The 17,633-nt window shown below is 42.3% G+C and overlaps 1 protein-coding gene across 4 annotated transcripts in view; it reads left to right on the forward strand.

The window, feature by feature from the left end:
* The window catches only part of tjp1b (tight junction protein 1b), a 40,933-nt gene extending 25,946 nt beyond the window's left edge, over nt 1-14,987 (forward strand). For 2 of the 4 annotated variants that reach the window (XM_085359325.1, XM_085359328.1), the window contains exons 10-27: nt 366-471; nt 1,172-1,322; nt 1,929-2,037; nt 2,122-2,341; nt 2,490-2,674; nt 2,752-2,847; nt 2,929-3,011; nt 3,110-3,320; nt 3,433-3,533; nt 3,613-3,963; nt 5,564-6,430; nt 6,878-6,969; nt 7,267-7,482; nt 7,591-7,727; nt 8,469-8,940; nt 9,124-9,341; nt 10,628-10,771; nt 14,496-14,987. In XM_085359325.1, the coding sequence (XP_085215451.1) occupies nt 366-471; nt 1,172-1,322; nt 1,929-2,037; nt 2,122-2,341; nt 2,490-2,674; nt 2,752-2,847; nt 2,929-3,011; nt 3,110-3,320; nt 3,433-3,533; nt 3,613-3,963; nt 5,564-6,430; nt 6,878-6,969; nt 7,267-7,482; nt 7,591-7,727; nt 8,469-8,940; nt 9,124-9,341; nt 10,628-10,771; nt 14,496-14,590 (3,854 nt within the window). In that variant the 3' untranslated portion in view covers nt 14,591-14,987. Of the gene's footprint in view, nt 1-365; nt 472-1,171; nt 1,323-1,928; nt 2,038-2,121; nt 2,342-2,489; nt 2,675-2,751; nt 2,848-2,928; nt 3,012-3,109; nt 3,321-3,432; nt 3,534-3,612; nt 3,964-4,297; nt 4,529-5,563; nt 6,431-6,877; nt 6,970-7,266; nt 7,483-7,590; nt 7,728-8,468; nt 8,941-9,123; nt 9,342-10,627; nt 10,772-14,495 lie in introns of all 4 variants that reach the window. The other 2 variants (XM_085359327.1, XM_085359326.1) reach the window with 2 other exon arrangements.
* Nucleotides 14,988-17,633: the final 2,646 nt, after the last annotated feature.

The raw sequence follows: 17,633 nt of genomic DNA on the forward strand, positions 1-17,633 counted from the left end.
TTTTAAAAAGTTAGATCCAGACGCCTGCCGAGCCTGGCTGAGTCAGCCTGGAGCCAAGTGAAAATAAACCATATGAGCTGATCGAGCCTGACGTTCCTCCCCAGCCTCCAGCAGTCTGCTGCCTCTCTCTTTGACTTCCTAGCTCAGGACACTGTGTGCCTTGAGTGTGCGTGTGTGCACACAAGAATGTGTGTGATAATATTTTGCTTATATGTATATGCACACTGTTGTTGTTTTTGTTCTTATTCTCACTCATTTTCTGTCTGTGTGAGGGTATTCCTTTGTTTATGATGATGTACAGCCAGTGTTACGTGTTCATCATCTGTCTGCCATAATAACATGAATCCCTGCACATTTGTATTTAGAACCCAAGCCAGTCTATGCTCAGCCCGGACAGCCAGATGTAGACCTGCCTGTCAGTCCTTCTGATGCTCCTGTGCCAACTACTGCCCATGATGATAGCATCCTACGGTAAAGTTTACAATATAGTAATATCCTACACTCTCTCTCTCTCTCTCTCTCACTCACACACACACACACACACACACACACACACACACACACACACACACACACACACACAGCGGGGACAAAAGTACTTTTGACTACATCAGGAGAGCTGTTATTCAGAAAAATGTTTTAAAATGCTTCCATGCACAGTCTTATCTGTAAAGCGCAGTATCTGCAGGCTTCAGACTGCTCTAAACACTCAGTGGCAGGTTTTTTTTTCTACTCTTGGGTCTCATTAGCCTCAGATAAAAAGGATACCCTAAATGTGGTCATCTCAGAAGTGTAGGTCTGACTGTGAGCACAGCAGCCCCTCCCACCTGCTGTTCACATGTTTTGTTTTCAAGGTGCAGCCAGTCGGGAGAAAATACAACAGGGAGGGTGGTCTTGAAGGGAACAGTTAAAAGGGCTTGTGGATTATTTTGAGCTGTGAAGTGTGCTGTAATGAAGATTTGTAGCTGAAAACGAGGGCAACGGGACCCCCATTAATGGTTAGCTGCCAAGTTGAATGAGCAGGACGCGGAGTGATCAGTGGTTGTGTCTGAGAATGTTTACTGTTGTTATTTTTGTTATTAGCAAAAATACTGAAATCTCTTTAGAGAAATCTGGCTGACATTTAAGTCATATCAAAAGAAATGAACTTGGCAATTGTTTTTATTCTCAGGCCAAGCATGAAGTTGGTGAAGTTCAAAAAGGGGGAGAGTGTGGGTCTGCGGCTCGCTGGGGGGAACGACGTGGGCATCTTCGTAGCTGGAGTGCTGGAAGATAGTCCAGCCGCTAAGGAGGGCCTAGAGGAGGGCGACCAAATTCTCAGGGTAAGATTATTTTTAACGTAAGCTGATTGTGAAGTGAGACAAACTGCAACACATATGATGAACAAGAAAGGGGAGCTGTTTAAGTTTGGAGAGAAAAGTGGAAAAAAGGGATAAGCCATTTTGTTTTAACAGTGGGCACATCATAGTGCGTGTAAACAGTAGTGTTTTATGGGAAATGTTTCTGAAACATTCCCTTAAATATTCATGGTGTTATACTCTGGCTGCTCCAAAATTCCTCTATCTTCAAGCTGGTCTCTTAGCAATAGCCCTGAGGGAGCGTACACAAAAACACCGTTTCCTCTCGCTGTGTTTGTCCCATTCCCTCACAGTCGTATATCTCACTGTTTGTTCCTCCTCCTCTATTCTCTGAGTATATTGAGGAATGACTTGACTTCTTGTAGTGCAATAAAACCTGCAGTTACCCAGGCATTTCAGAGAAGAGGAAAAGCTATGCGAACCTCTGTTTAAATGGAGATTTACATTTTCTGAGATGTGCTCCTTGAACAATAAAAGCTTCTGCTTAAACTTGAAAATCCAAAATAAAACATTTTTGTATGAAAACCATAAAAAACATAAACCAGAAACATGCTTTTTTCCAAATTCCAGGTAAATAATGTTGACTTTGCAAACATAATCCGAGAGGAGGCGGTGCTCTTCCTCCTGGACCTTCCTAAGGGTGAAGAGGTCACCATTCTAGCCCAAAAGAAGAAAGATGGTAAAGGAAGTGAAAAGAGAACTAAGAATTATCTAATAAGCTGATTGGTTTGCTGATACTGACTTAACGCTCTGTACTGTTCAGTATATCGGCGGATTGTGGAATCAGATGTTGGTGACTCTTTCTACATCCGGACACACTTTGAGTATGAGAAGGAATCGCCGTATGGTTTGAGCTTTAACAAGGGCGAGGTGTTCCGTGTGGTGGACACTCTCTACAACGGCAAATTAGGCTCCTGGCTGGCTATTCGCATTGGCAAGAACCATCAGGAGGTGGAGAGGGGCATCATCCCCAACAAAAACAGGTGAAAGCATCCCTTCTCATCTCCTTTCGAGTTGTAGTTAGTGTGTGTGTGTGTGTGTGTGTGTGTGTGTGTGTGTGTGTGTGATGTCTTTGTGTACTGGCAGTGTTGATATTAGTCCTAATGACAGTATCTCTGCTTTTGTCTACAGAGCAGAGCAGCTCTCCAGTGTGCAATACACTCTCCCCAAAACAGCAGGTGGAGACAGGGCTGACTTCTGGAGGTTCCGTGGTCTTCGCAGTTCAAAGAGGAACCTGAGGAAGAGCCGAGAGGATCTTTCTTCACAGCCAGTCCAAACAAAGTTCCCAGCTTATGAAAGAGTTGTGCTGAGAGAGGGTGAGGTGTCTGTTAGCCCTTTTAAGAGTAACAGCACAGTTTTAAGTCTGTTAATGGTTTCTTTTCTCGTTGTGCAGCTGGCTTCCTAAGACCGGTTGTAATATTTGGACCTATTGCTGATGTTGCTCGTGAAAAGCTTTCCAGAGAAGAGCCAGATCTTTTTGAGCTTGCAAGTATGTCAGTAAACTGCATAAAACACATTTAGTACTCAAGAAAATGTATTTGTCTTAAAATTGTCTCACCTCATTTCCTAGAGAGTGAACCGAGAGATGCAGGAACAGACCAGCGTAGTTCAGGAATAATTCGTCTTCACACTATCAAGCAGATCATCGACAGAGTGAGCTCTTTATGATACATGCATAGATTTTAAAAATAATATATAATTGTTTGTGTGCGTGCATTTGTTAAAAATAACTCTTTCTTTTCTTAATGAAGGACAAACATGCTGTACTGGACATCACTCCAAATGCTGTGGACAGGCTGAACTATGCTCAGTGGTACCCGATTGTAGTCTTCCTAAATCCCGATAACAAACAGGGTGTGAAGAACATGAGGACCAGGTTGTGTCCAGAGTCCAGGAAGAGTGCCAGGAAGCTCTATGAGCGAGCCATTAAACTGAGGAAGAATAATCACCACCTGTTCACCAGTAAGTGGGAGAGAGTTATAAAAATACCAGTAAATGAAAAAATGTAAATTGTCTTTTTTTTTAACATGCTTTGTTCTTAATGAGCTGCCTGTAATGTAAACTATTCTCTTAGCGACCATCAACTTGAACAATATGAACGATGGTTGGTATGGAGCGCTAAAGGAAACCATCCAGCAACAGCAGAACCAGCTGGTGTGGGTGTCAGAGGGCAAGGTGAGTCTATTCTGCTGCGCTGAACACCATTACTGTGAATAAATGAGCCATCAGGTGACGGTTTCTCTGCTCTATTCAGGCGGATGGTACTACAGAGGATGACTTGGATATCCATGATGACCGCTTGTCCTACCTTTCAGCACCAGGTAGTGAATACTCAATGTATAGCACAGACAGCCGCCACACTTCCGACTATGAGGACACAGACACAGAAGGTGGAGCATACACAGACCAGGAATTAGATGAGACTTTGAATGATGAGGTGGGTCTGCCCACGGAGCCTGCCATCACCCGCTCCTCAGAGCCTGTGCGAGAAGATCCTCCTGTAATTCAGGACACCCCTGGTTACCCTGGATACCAGCACCCCGTGCAGCCTGACCCAGCCAATCGCATAGACCCTGCTGGGTTCAAGATGGCTGCTCCGCAGCAGGTAAAGTTCATATCTGGCATTGCAGACAGGCTTTGCCTTTCAAAGATGGATGCATGGGTGAAATTATATGACTGAAGAGCAGAGGAATTACTCCTTTGTATTTAGTGATGTGTCCTGACCTTTTTGTTAAGATTAAAAGTTTCTTGACTAAGTAATGAATATTTTTAGAAGCTACTGGTATGTTATCGATTCTAATCACATTTCTGCAAGCGATTTCTCTGGCTGGTGTAAAACTGATTCAGTGTAAGGAAGAAGATCACGGTGTTGGGGTAAGCTGTACTTTCTGTGCCCTTGGCAGGCTGTATTATAAATGTCTCTTAACAATACTTCACAGCAAGGTGAGGCTGCTGTGCCCATGCCCTCGTTGCCTCCGACGTCGGTAGCAACCCCTGCTGCTGAGCAGTCTGTACAGCTAGAGGGTGTGCACCTAGAGGAGCCGCCTGCTGCAGCCGCAGCTCCTCAGGCTGACTCACTTAGCAGCCCCAGCCCTGCCCCTGAGCTTATTCAGCCCCCACCACCACCACATGAACCCCACCCGTCTGGACTGCCTGGTCCAGAACCAAAGGTACCCGCTGTTTCACCAGCCACTCGGACCGGGCCTGGGCCCCAGCCTGCTGTTTTAACTGCCTGTCTTCTCACACATGCTTTCCACTTGCTCTCTGCATGACACGCCCACACTGTGTGACTCACTGAGCCCACTGTGTGCCTCTGGCTTCCAGAGAAAATGTGTGACAGACTAGTCCACATGCACCACAGTGGGCTGGGAGACCAGAAGGACTGGTACATCTGAGTCTTTGACCAGGGTGAAGACATCCACAACCAGCCCTAACTGTTGCCTTACTTCCTTTGCATGGCTCCTAATGTTTTTTGGGTTCCTTTCAGCTTCAACTTTTCTTCTGTAGATGAAAAATAGTGTCACAGTAGCATCGTAGTGGGTAGATGTGTCGTCTGTCGTAGTGCCAGTAGTTTGACATTGCATTATATGCAAACTGAATGTTTTTTGCATGATGAAAGCTAACCTGCAGACAGTACTCTTGGTAATAAATTCCTTTCAATGAGCAATTCTCCCTATGGAAAAACAAACTTGCATCTGCACACTGCATTATGTCTCTCTTGTGTAGTTACGCCCTCTGTATATGCCAACAGATCAACCTTCCATAGGAAGTACTGTAACTAGATTTGCTGTCTACAGGCTACACATCATTTGTTTGAAACGAGGCCTTTCAGAAATGTACAAATTACTTGCTAGTGTGCCATTTATCAAACTTTAAAGATGTAAAATTCACTTGTGTTTATATGGATAACCACCATTCTTGAAAGGCATCTTGTCAAACAGGCATTCAGAACTGTTTTTAATAATGGGAAAAGGTTTGCCTGAGTAAATGCACTTTGACTTAATCTTGGTTTAATTCATCGGTTGAGAGATTTTCTTTGGTTAATGTTATTGTTAAACTTTTCAAGGTTTTAGTTTATTTCCTGTTAATTAATTTAATCTTAATCTGGTGTTGGGAGAATACTGGCTGCCTTCTGTCCTGCAGCACTGGTTTGTTAAAAGTTTGCAATGGGATGGATCCATTCATTTAATTCTTTTTCTTCACAGATGTACAAGAAAGATCTTTACAATATGGAGGACCCTGTGCGAATCAACCATAGCCTAAAGCAGTCTATGAGCTATAGTCACCAGCCGCCGTACCAGGACAAACAGCCATACCGCGAATACGACCACCCGCCTTACGGATATGATGGAGGCGGCTACACGGAACCAAAGCCTCACAACACTGATTCTCACCTGCACTACGACAACCGTGTGCCTCATTACAACGAACAGTGGCCCCCCTATGACCAGCAGACCTCGTCCTCCCAGCCCGCAGGGTACCAGCCGGGCCACCAGCAACCCATGGGCTACAATCCCCGGTCCCCCTATGAGGATGGACCGGGAAGGGACTACAGCCCCCCTCAGCCACGCTATGATGAGGCCCCACCAGTGGGCTATGATGGCAGACCTCGCCACAGTAAACCTGGACCGATTCGTTACGATGAGCCCCCTCCACCACCTCTCCCTCCGGCAGGCTACGATGCACGTTCCCCATATGAAGCAGAGACCCACAGCTTCCCCATTAACTCCCCTCGATCACCAGAGCCTTCGAAGCAGTATTATGGTGACTCTGGTCTGAGGTCGACCTACATGCCTGGGCCTCCAAACCGGGGTTTTAAGCCAGGGATGCATGATGCTATGAGAAACTCTGAACCCACCATTCCTCCACCTAAACCAGAGGCCCTGCCCTCCCCAGGCGATCCAGCAATCACCCCAGGGTCCAAACCTCCTCCACCTCCACCCCAGGAAGACCTGGATGAGGACCCAGCCATGAAACCACAGTCAGTGCTCAACAGGGTCAAGATGTTTGAGAATAAACGGTCGGTTTCTATGGACAGGGCTAAAGAGGGAGGTGATTCATCAGTACTCCGGGTATGTTTATCTCACCTTAGTTACAATAAGGATTCTGGCTCAGTAACGCAACAACGTTAAAAACTTGATGTTAGAACTCTGTATTAACTTCATCACATTTCAAATATTTGCATTTGTATTGCTAACAGCAAACTGGTTAGAGTCCTAGTTTAAATACAGATAGCTATAATCTTGAATAAAAATCCTATTTAAAAAAACATTTATGTATGATAATAAAATATACAAGGTAGGGTGTAAATGGAGTCCAACAGGATATGGTATGTTATGTTTCATTGATATGTAGTTATCTTGAAAACGCAAGCTTGTTTATATGAGATTTTTCTTCCTTTTTTTTTTTTTTTTTGTCTGAACAATTTTACATCTTTCAGGCACAATGATAGATATGTGTGCAAAATCTAAATCTAATGCAAGAATCACTAAAGCAGAGGCCCATGTTTGTTTTTTCAGCCTGCAGATATTCCTAAGCCTGTGATAGCACCTGGACCAGTCCTTAAAGCCAATTCCCTCAGCAACCTAGAGCAGGAGAAGTCCTCCTATAGGTATGTAACCCTCGCTGCAAAACCCCAGACTACAGGGTAGGTGAGTGAAGGACAGTCGCTCATAAGATCCTTGAAAAGGAGTCTTAGAATTCATTTGTTGTAGTTTGAGCTCCATCTAGTGGATGCCGCAAGCCCTGTAGGTTAGCCTCAGTGTCATTGGCTGCCTGAGCTGCCCAGCTGTAAAGATTCATATTGATTTCAAAGATATCTGATAAATTAATCTCATAGACTCTACTTTAAGTTAGTGTACAGTTTCTGATTTGCCTCAATCATTCTGCTGTTTGTCTTTTTCTGCAGGGCTCCTGAACCACAGAAGCCCCACACCAAGCCCCTGGATGATGTAGTCCGTTCCAACCACTATGACCCAGATGAGGATGAGGAATACTACAGAAAGCAATTGTCCTACTTTGATCGTCGCAGCTTTGACAGCAAGGCCATGGGCCAGCCCGCTCCTGGCATTAACCGCTTCCATGATCTGCCCAAACCACCTCAGCTATCCTACCCATACAACAGGTATAACAGCTCAGCCTGTGCCAAAAGTGCTGCCTGTTGTACAACATTTCTCAGGTTTTAAGTCATCACAGCTGTTGAATAATAATTGTTTGTGCCATCTAACTGCAGAGTTGAGTCTGTGGAGAAAGTGAGTCCAGTGGAAAAAAGATACGATCCTCTGCCACAAATCAGTCCCTCTTCACAGTATGGGCCCCCGGCCTCCGCCATTCCACCCGCCACACTCCCCAAACTCAGTCCTGGCGATGGTAAGCTTCCTAAACTTTCTGCTGGCCTTCAAACCTTCGTCTGTACGTTATTACATGAATAACATACACATGACATGAATTATATCTGTGCCATGACATGCTTTCTCCAATAAGCTTTGCCTTTTTTGGCCACTTTTTTTCTTCTGTTCTCATATACAGTCATATACATATCTTCATATTTCTTTTCCTACTGTTTCCAGTTGCTTCCTCTCACATCTTTTTGTTTGTTCTTAAATTGATTTCTTAAACAAGACCGTGGTTTCCAAACTAGCATTGGTTGTCTAGAATGTTTTGGGGTTTGTTTGTTTTTTTAGCCTTTTTTTTTTTCTTTTGTGCACACATGCATTATAAAGTAAACATAGTGCCTCCTGCTACTGCTACCTCTTTGTGTTAATGTAATTTTGTAGGACTGTCCCTGAAGTGATAATGGCTTTAAAAAAAAGACTTTTCTCTCTCTCCCTGTGAGATCAGACTGGCTGCATGGTAGTCAGACCAGAACTGTAAGCAAAACTATCTGTGGCAGGACCTTTTTTTGCTTGTTGCTGATGAAAGATCTCTACTGAGTGTCAAAGCTCGGCACAGTTCTGTAAATCTAGCAAAAAAATCTTGATTTTGCTCATTTGTTGGTAGTAGCTAAACTCTTCAGTACATATAGAAAGTACATAACTGTATATATAATCTCTTGTGTATGTTTAATCAAGACTGTATTTAAATTACTTGATTTATTATATCCTCTTTCAGCTAACTCCGTACCTGAACCATTGACCTCACCCAATCCTAAACCTGAGCTGACAACTCTTAGGCCGACCAGTAGGGATGAACCCACACCTGGCAGTTACCTGCCCCCGAGGGGCCTTCCCGACAAATCCCCGGTCAATGGCACTGATGCAGCACCCCCAAAAACCCTGAGCACTCCTGCACCAACTAGCTATAACCGCTACGTCCCGAAGCCTTACACCAGTGCAGCCCGACCCTTTGAGCGCAAGTTTGAGAGTCCCAAGTTCAACCACAATCTGCTGCCCAATGACACACAGGTGAAGACGGACCTCCTCAGCAAGCCCAGTGTGGTGAGCAACAGTAGTGGGAAACCTCAGTTGTCACCGCAGCCCCTTGATCACGACAGTGGCCTAGACACTTTCACACGCACTATAGACAACAGGCCCAAATACCAGCACAATAACATCAACACCATTCCCAAGGCCATCCCTGTAAGGTAAGACATGTTCTCACCCCTAGTAGCATTGAATTCTCAGAGAAAGTAATTACTGAGCTGCTGAGAAAGGGAGAGAAACTTGTTTGTGCACAGGGGGTTTGCTCTCATGCCCTCTGCTGTACATTATTCTCTGCCTACACTGATTTGACTGATGATGTTCTCCTCTCTGCTTCTGTCCCTCAGCCCCAGTGCACTGGATGATGACGATGAAGATGAAGGGCACACAGTGGTGGCCACTGCCCGTGGAATATTCAACTGTAACGGAGGGGTCCTGAGTTCTATTGAGACGGGCGTCAGCATCATCATCCCCCAGGGTGCGATCCCGGAGAGTGTCGAGCAGGAGATTTACTTCAAGGTGTGCCGGGACAACAGTATCCTGCCCCCCCTCGACAAGGAGAAAGGTCAGTTCCTCAGTGCTGGATAGAGATCCTCCCTAACCTAGATTTATCAACTTGTGAGATGGTACAGAATCTGAGGAAACTGGTGAAGGTTGTGAAATGTTGACTGTAGTAGTGCAGGGGCTTTGTCTTCCTAGATGAGAATAAAGTTTTTCAAGCTATGCATTTTAAGTGATGTAAGGCTTGGTGATGTGTTTGCCCATGGAAGCAAACACACACTTCTTACCACCTTATGCATCACTAAGAAAACTAGTCTCATGAATTGAAAATTGAAAAATGATTTCTGTATTACTGAATATAGATGTTTTCCTCTAGATCACGGTAGGCAACTCCAGGCCTCGAGTGCCGGTGTCCTGCAGGTTTTAGATCCCACCCTGGGTTAACACACCTGAATCAAATTACCAGACCTCTGGAGAACTTCAAGAAATGCTGAGGAGTCATTTAGCCCTTTAAATCAGCTGTGTTGGATCATGGACACATCTAAAACCTCCAGGACACCGGCACTCGAGGCCTGGAGTTGCCTACCCTTGCTCTAGATCACATTAGTCTGGAGAGAATGCCTGCCACCTCTGAAAAACTCTCTGGTCCCCAGTGATCAATTACATTACTTAGTGGGTTTGTGTGGAGAGCTGTTTTGGGGTATGTATTTGTTTGTTCTGGTGCCCTGGTGGTGGTGGTGGGGCCTGCCTTGTGGTGTGGGGCCTGGCCCGGATGGCTGGCCTTTTTTTTGGGGGGGGGGGGTCCTGGTATGAGATCTAGGGCCCTGGTGCCCGGGGTTGCCCCACATGGGGATGTCCTGCCTGTGCTTTGTGATTTCTGGGGTACCTGCAGACAGTTTGAAGGTTGTTCAGTTGAGAGAACACTTGTCACTTGGCTGTGGTCTGGATTGGGAATTGCTTGTCTGGGACTCAGGCAGACTGAGTGGGTGACTGAGACTTCTCTGTGAGGTGCAAACAGTGGGTGCTTCTGCTTGCTTTGAGTACCCGTTTGTATTTTATATGTTTTTTTGTATTTATGTGAGCTGTCAGACATGAAAAGCTTAAAAAACAAAGTTTAAGTTTTGCTTTTCTTGGATAGTTGTAGAAATTCTCTTTGAGTTTCAAAACCAATATAGAAACTACTACAGAAAAAAGACCCTGAACTAGATAGGGAAATAAACAGTGGTTATACTGGTGGTTACACACTTTTAAACAAGCATATATTTCTTATTTACTACGATGGCCTAATAACAGACTATTAAATCGGGTGTTTGGTTTGTGAAGTTTAACTCTGGTTGTATATCTGTGCAGGAGAAACGCTGCTTAGTCCGCTGGTGATGTGTGGCCCACATGGACTCAAGTTCCTGAAGCCGGTGGAGCTGCGCTTACCTCACTGTGCGTCAATGACCCCTGATGGTTGGTCTTTTGCTCTAAAATCCTCCGACTCCTCGTCGGGTATGCTGTCCTCTCTCTGTCCTTTTGGGGTCTGTGTGCAGACTTTGGTGTTCAGCAAAGCGAGTTCATTGCTTTCTGAATCAGTTTAACACTCACATCTGTTTTCTGTTTCCCCCCCCTCACCTTTTTATCATGCATGTGCTGTTTGTTGGTGGTGTTATTTATTTTGGGCTCTCTGTTAGTTCCAATTAGTTATATGAACTATAAACAGACATAAAGAGCTAGTATTTTTAATCTTGAAAATCTTACCAGCTGACTCTGAATCAGTTTTCCGACAGAAGCGGTTCCACATCCAGTTTAGTGTGGATGAAGGTGCTGCTGTAGACAAACACAAAGTCTGTGGGTTGGATGACATTATAAAACTATCATTAGACTAGGGCTGCCACGATTAGTCGACTAGTCACGATTACGTCGACTATCAAAATCGTCGACGACCAATTTAATAGCCGACGTGTCGTTTGAAGCTTTGTAAGATCACAAAAGACGCAGGAATAAGTAGTAGGATTTAAGAGTGTAATAACGGACTGAAACAGAAGATGGCAGCACTGCATGTACAAGGATGCCAGCTGCCGTTAAACCCTGAAGAAGAAGCTGCGTCCCAGAATTCATAGCGCAGCCCAGTGCGGCCCTGCTCAGTTTCCAACAACGGCGGCAGCTAGTTAGTTTTAATATTACTCTTATTATTCTTTCTGGGTCACAAAATAAACGTTTAACATGTTTTCAGAATGTAGCTGTGTAAACCTCAAATATCTGCTCAGTTTATCAAGACACCACATATTTTCAAAAGCGCTCCGACGTTTTCGGAGACGTCTGTTACCCACCAGCTCGATAGCGAGCCGGGGTTCAAGGCTCACTAGAGCTGGAGAGAACACTGGACTCCCGGCAAATCGTTTTCAAACCCACCACCGTCTTTCACTACTCAGGTTAAATATGATATACAAGTCACTTGGATAACTTAAAAATGTTATTGTTTGGATTTTTTTTTAAAGTATTTTATTTGTTCCTGAGTAAATCAGTTTGTCTGAGATTAAAGTTATAGTTTTTACACAGCTGAATAAACGTCAAGCAGACAACTGATTATCAGAAGTGTGAGATGCTCGAGAATTTACTCCGGTGTCCTGTTATATTTTAGATAGCAAGGAGCAGACGGCTGAGTTTATTAAACTCCACTGAAACAATCTGCAAATTTGATTAAAATTTAATAAACTATCATCTTATCTTTATTTTTAGTTAGCACATGCCTTAAACACTTCAAGCTGTAAGCTAATGATAGTTATATAAGAGCAGATGCATGCTGGTGCAATAAGCTGTACGTTTTACATCCAATGGATGCATGATCTGATTAGTCGACTAATCGCAAAAATAATCGTTTGTGGCAGCCCTACATTAGACCAAACGTTAACATCGCTGGCCACAAACAATTCACTTTGATCTTAAGTGGGCCATACCAATAAAACTTACCTCTGTTTAACTACACATTTAATGTCTGTGATGTCCTATTATAATTTTTAAAAATGGTAATTTCAGCAGTATTTCTCAGTTTTTCTACAACATCATAAAAAGCTGCTGCAATAAATGAAAGTAATCTGTTAGCACAACTTTTGCAAATAATAAATATGTAAAATAACAGTAGCATAAATGTCGATTGGAGAGGTCTTTATCAGTAGGAAGAGCTGTGAAATGTGTGAAAAGTAAAAAATTCATGCCGTCTTTCACATTTTCCAAAGCCATCCAGTGCACCTCATTGGAGTCTTTGATTCGAGCCCTTATGTTTGAGGCCCCTGGTCTAAACTGTTAGATAAGAAGTGATACCAGTGATACTGGATTTCTATTCGTTTGGAGCCAACACCCAATATACATTAATTAAAAGGAATTATTAAAGGAGCTGGCATCATTATGTTTGGATGTCTCCATAATTGTGAAAACTGAGAGTTGTGTACTATAGAAAACGAGTGCTTTTCTCCTGATGCTTTTCTCGAAAGTATAATGAGCACGTGTCCGACCATATCAAGCAGATACATACCAAATATGAGCTCACGACCACACATTGAACTTTTCTTTGAGGAAAATTCCAAACAGGACCTCATTCCAGCTGCTTATTTTGGATGGATTTGCTGCTTTTCCTATGGAATATTAAACAGGATTTCTCAGAAATGTTTAAATTTTACAGTTACAGAACAAATGCCCACTTGTTTGATTCTTGGTCTTCATTTGCTGAATTTTTATGTTTAATGTCACAGTTTGTGATGTTTTGCATGCCAGATAAGTGTTGTGACCAGTAAAAAGATGTTTTATGAAATGAAAGAAATTTATAGGCATGTTAACTGATCTAGTTTCAGAAACCTTTACATGAGTATCCTATCATCTATACTGTGACTGTACTTAAATTCAGATGTGAGTCAAGATGTAGGAAATAGGGTAATGTTTTATAATCAAGGTATAAGGTAAGTGCTTGGGAGATCTTGTGTTTAAGTATAATCTATTGAGAAGTAGGGCTGTTCGATATATTGAAATATATCGGATGACGATATAAAAACGTCTATCGTTTCATTTTACGCTATCGTTTGTTTCGTGGTGTCGCAAAATAAACTCTACGGCAATATTTTTTCATCATTTTGATGGTCACTGTAGTGGTTATATTAATTTCTTAAAGTTCTCTCTTTCTCTTATATGTAATATAACCATACTACTGATGGACAAGCGCCTGTTTTTATGCGTTGTCGTTAGCAACAGCGACGGTAACACCTTCGTGTGTCCGCTTGTTTATGTTCCACATAAACCTTTCACAATAAAGCTCAAGATCCTGTTGAGACTTTTCAAAATAAACTGAATCACGTGAAAGAGCAGATTATTTACGAATGAGAAGTAAAAAAAGAGCCGCCAAGTGCTAAAAAATAAACCTTAGACTCAAACATTAGAAAAGGCTTTTCCCCGCAGCACGCCGTGTAATAAATACTCACAAAGAAAACGGCGGCCGTTACAACTTATGTCTAAAAATGTATAGTTTCATGCATCTGTTAAAACACTCGACTCCATGACGCGCAGCTGGAAACATTTCATGCAAGTCGAGCTGCCCGAGATTCACAGAATTTACAGAAAATGTTACATTTTTGTGATTTATATCGTTATCGGGACGATGGAAGTCTTATATCGGGATATGAGATTTTGGTCAGCGATTTTGCAAAATGCCCAGACCAGCCCCTCACTGAGCAGTTGAACAGGTGCACCTAATGAAGTGGCCAGTCGGTGTATATTTAGACACACACTCAGGGTTCTTGCTTTTAGTAAACTTTTCTTATTACTAAAGTAATTATTTTTTGATTTAAAAATGACAGTAAGGACTTCAAATCAAATCAAATCACTTTTCAAATCAAATCAGATCACGAGGCAGCACGTAGACACTAACTTGGCGCTGAATGCTTTTACAAAGGCCAGCCAGGTGTACATGACCTTTCAACTGAAGTCCTGCTAGTTTGGTTGCTTCTAAATTCATGTGTGGAATAAGTATGTTGAAATTCATTAAATTAAGTACTACTTAATTACATGCACTCATCTGAGGAACATAAATTCATGAAACACCCTTCATTAATTTGTGCACTATCATTTGAAATCACCAGCCTTTGCATTTTTATTAAATCGCGTGTTTCGAGTACCTTCAGTTTCAGTTTTCTGTATTTTAAAGCTGCTCTCCATCAGCTGACGTCACGTCTCTTGTTCCCCGCAGGTGATCCCAAAACTTGGCAGAACAAATCTCTCCCTGGAGACCCAAACTACCTGGTGGGTGCAAACTGTGTGTCTGTGCTCATTGACCACTTCTGAAGAGGGCAACAGCTGGCCTGTTACTGAATGTGATAAAGCAGGGGACCCGAGTCTCCCCTGCCGTGCCCACTCCGCGGTGCAAAATGCTTGATGAAGTATGAACTCAAACTCACGTTGTTTACTGTGCCCAAAATTTAAAAAAACTTAAAAAAACACACACAAGGAGAGTCAGAGTCCAGCATCCCCAAGGCTGTACTCCTCCTTTCTTTTCTTTCTTTCTTTTTTTTTGGTTTGGTGCTTACAAGGCTTGCAAAAAATAAAGATGAAAACGTTATTTAAACAAAAGGAACTGGAGTTGGAATGCATGACCAGTGCCACAGACTGAATAATCACATTTTGACATTTTTAGCTAATTTTGTAAAGGTTCAGAGCGGTGGAGGAGGTAAAAACAAAACAAAAGAGGATAATTTTGAAAACTTGTTTAATATTGCAGTTTGATTTTTGCATACTGTAAAAATAAAAACAAAAATAAAACAACAACTCACAAACAGCAAAGTTTGTATATGCAAAACTTTTGTTTGTGAGTTCTGTGGTCATGCGTTTCACTCATGATGGATCTCTGAGGACTTGAGAAATTGCTCAGCGTGACTCATGAAGACGTAGGCATCATCGAGATTTAAACAAAAAAAAAAACTAATGAAGAATGAAGGTTAAGTATTAGTATCAGACACCCGCTCGTCCAGCGGGGTTCTCTCTGTTTCAAACGTGTTTTTTGTAGAAATGTTTTACCGTAGATAAATATACTGACTTGATTTTACAAACTCCTGCTGTCTAGAGATCTATGCATGTGCTATGACTCAGGTTCAGAAGCCTGCTACTACTAAGTTCAACACATGAGAAATCCCATCGTACACTGCAAGCAGTGATGCCTTATCTGCATATTAACTTTTCAGTGAAACTTTAAAACATCGGTTCCTTCAGTTGTAGCGATCACTACGGAAGAAGCAGAAGAAGAAGAAAAAGAAGTTGTCGTCGTTGTCTCTGCATTTTCTCCTAAAAACGGTGAACTCGGATTTAGCACACGAGAATAATTGAGACTGGTGAAAAAGGTATGCTTTCTTTTACTGCTATGCATATGAAGTCTGAGGAAATACAAAAAAACAAAACAACAAGCTAGAAGATGTTTAAGTTGTGGCTGTACATAATGCTAGCATATGGCCTTGGTTCTCTGTAAATGAACTTTTGTACATCTTTGTTATTTTGTATAAAAGAGAAAACGTTTGTTTAAAAAAGAGAAAGCGGTTACATTGGTTATGTTTGTATTCTGGTTATACCCCTGAGCCTTGGAACTGACATAAGCAGTAATAAGTCCGACTTTTCTACCAACGTATACAAACACGTACACACATTACAAACATACACACTACTTAAGGCATTTTTAACTGTCAGAAAACTTTTTATTCTTATTTACAAAATAGAGAAGTGCTCGGTTTAAATGATTTTAAAAGACGTATTTGAGGGGGGCTGCTGTGAAGAGTGGTCCCTTCCTTTCTTTGTGATACTGGATGCTGTATTGTGTGCCCTGAAATGTATTTTTGTACTAAGACAATTTATTATGGCACATCAGTACTATTTTTCTTTTGATATGACAACACTGCTTCAACCCGACACTAGTTTTTTGGTTTTTTTCCCCGTGTGGCTGACATTCTTTTTATTTATTTTGATTTTACTTTCATTTGTTTTCCTTTGCAACACATTTCTAAGTATACCACTGTATTACTAAATAAATTCATTTATAAAGTAAACGCTGCCCAGATTCCACTGTTGTGTTGTTTCCCACGTCTTTTTAGATAGCGACACAGCAACACCAGTTTATTTTCTGCCAAATGGATCCGAGATGATTCCCGCGAGGGTTCAGGAGTTGGCGGCTGTTTTTGAAATAATTTATTGCTCAGTTTTGAGTTTTCTGCGCCTGCCTGCTAAAATGTTCCATCTGTAAATGTAGTGAGACGTTGGGGTGGGTTACTGTTCACACAGCGAGCTTAACTCCCTGTACTGGATTTTCTGGATTTTTGCATATCAGGAAAAAAATCAATAAGAAGGCAAGTCAAAACGTGTTTCTAGAAATGTTTGCATGTTTACTAAATGATTTGTAGAAACCCTTTAAGCAGCATTTAACACTGAGCACATCTGCAGCCTTTGGACTGCTGGATTTGAGGAACTTCTCGTCTCCTATTTGACAGGAAGCATCTGTTTACCATCTTCCCCAGCCTAGGTTTTCTTCAAGGACACTTTGGCTATATTTATCCTTTTCTAGATTATGTACACTCATAGCACCATCCCACCACTGCCTTATTGCATTATGAGGGTTTTATCAGGAATCCAGTGACAAGTGCTGTTGATCAGAGTATTTTTGGAATTCGACTCATAAGATCGAGAATCTGTGTGCTGTGAGTTTGAATGCTGTTTAGTAAACTCAAAGTAGGTTGTCAAACTGAATTCATAATCCATTCCCTTCACATACAAGGTCTTTAATAATCAGGCGCCATTTTATCTTAAAGACCCCATAATACCATACCCACCACTCTACAGCAGTTCACTCAGACTGCGGCCTCAGTTGTTGTTCTTATCATATTTAAAAGTAGAAAAGCAGCCCCTTCAGCTTCCAGGCTCCTCTTCTGTGGAACCAGCTCCAAGTTTGGATTCATCAGACAGACACAATCTCTCCTTTTAACATTTGATTAAACTTTACTTTGTGATAATGTAGATCGTTGGCGCTGGATCAGGTGACCCAGAATCCTGTCTACACTGCAATAGGCCCAGGCTGCTCGAGGCTATCCATGATGCAATGAGTGTTCATTCACCTTCTTTTCCCCTCACTGTGTTTTATACACCTCTCTGCATTTAATCATTAGTTGTTAATAATCTCTTCCACAGCGTGTCTTTACCTTACAAAAATGGAGCGCTTTGACTCAACTGTTGTGATTTGGCTCTATATAAATTCAACTTGAACTGAATATTACTCTGAAGGCCTGAGTGATGGAGCTGTGGAGATGGCAGGTTTTTTTTTCCTGCAGCAGTTTAGCTGCAGTCAGGATGGAGT

The sequence above is a fragment of the Diplotaxodon limnothrissa genome, linkage group LG7 (assembly GCF_057381915.1).
Source record: "Diplotaxodon limnothrissa isolate DT_005_m linkage group LG7, D_limnothrissa_male_GT1.1, whole genome shotgun sequence".
NCBI classification, from domain to species: domain Eukaryota; kingdom Metazoa; phylum Chordata; class Actinopteri; order Cichliformes; family Cichlidae; genus Diplotaxodon; species Diplotaxodon limnothrissa.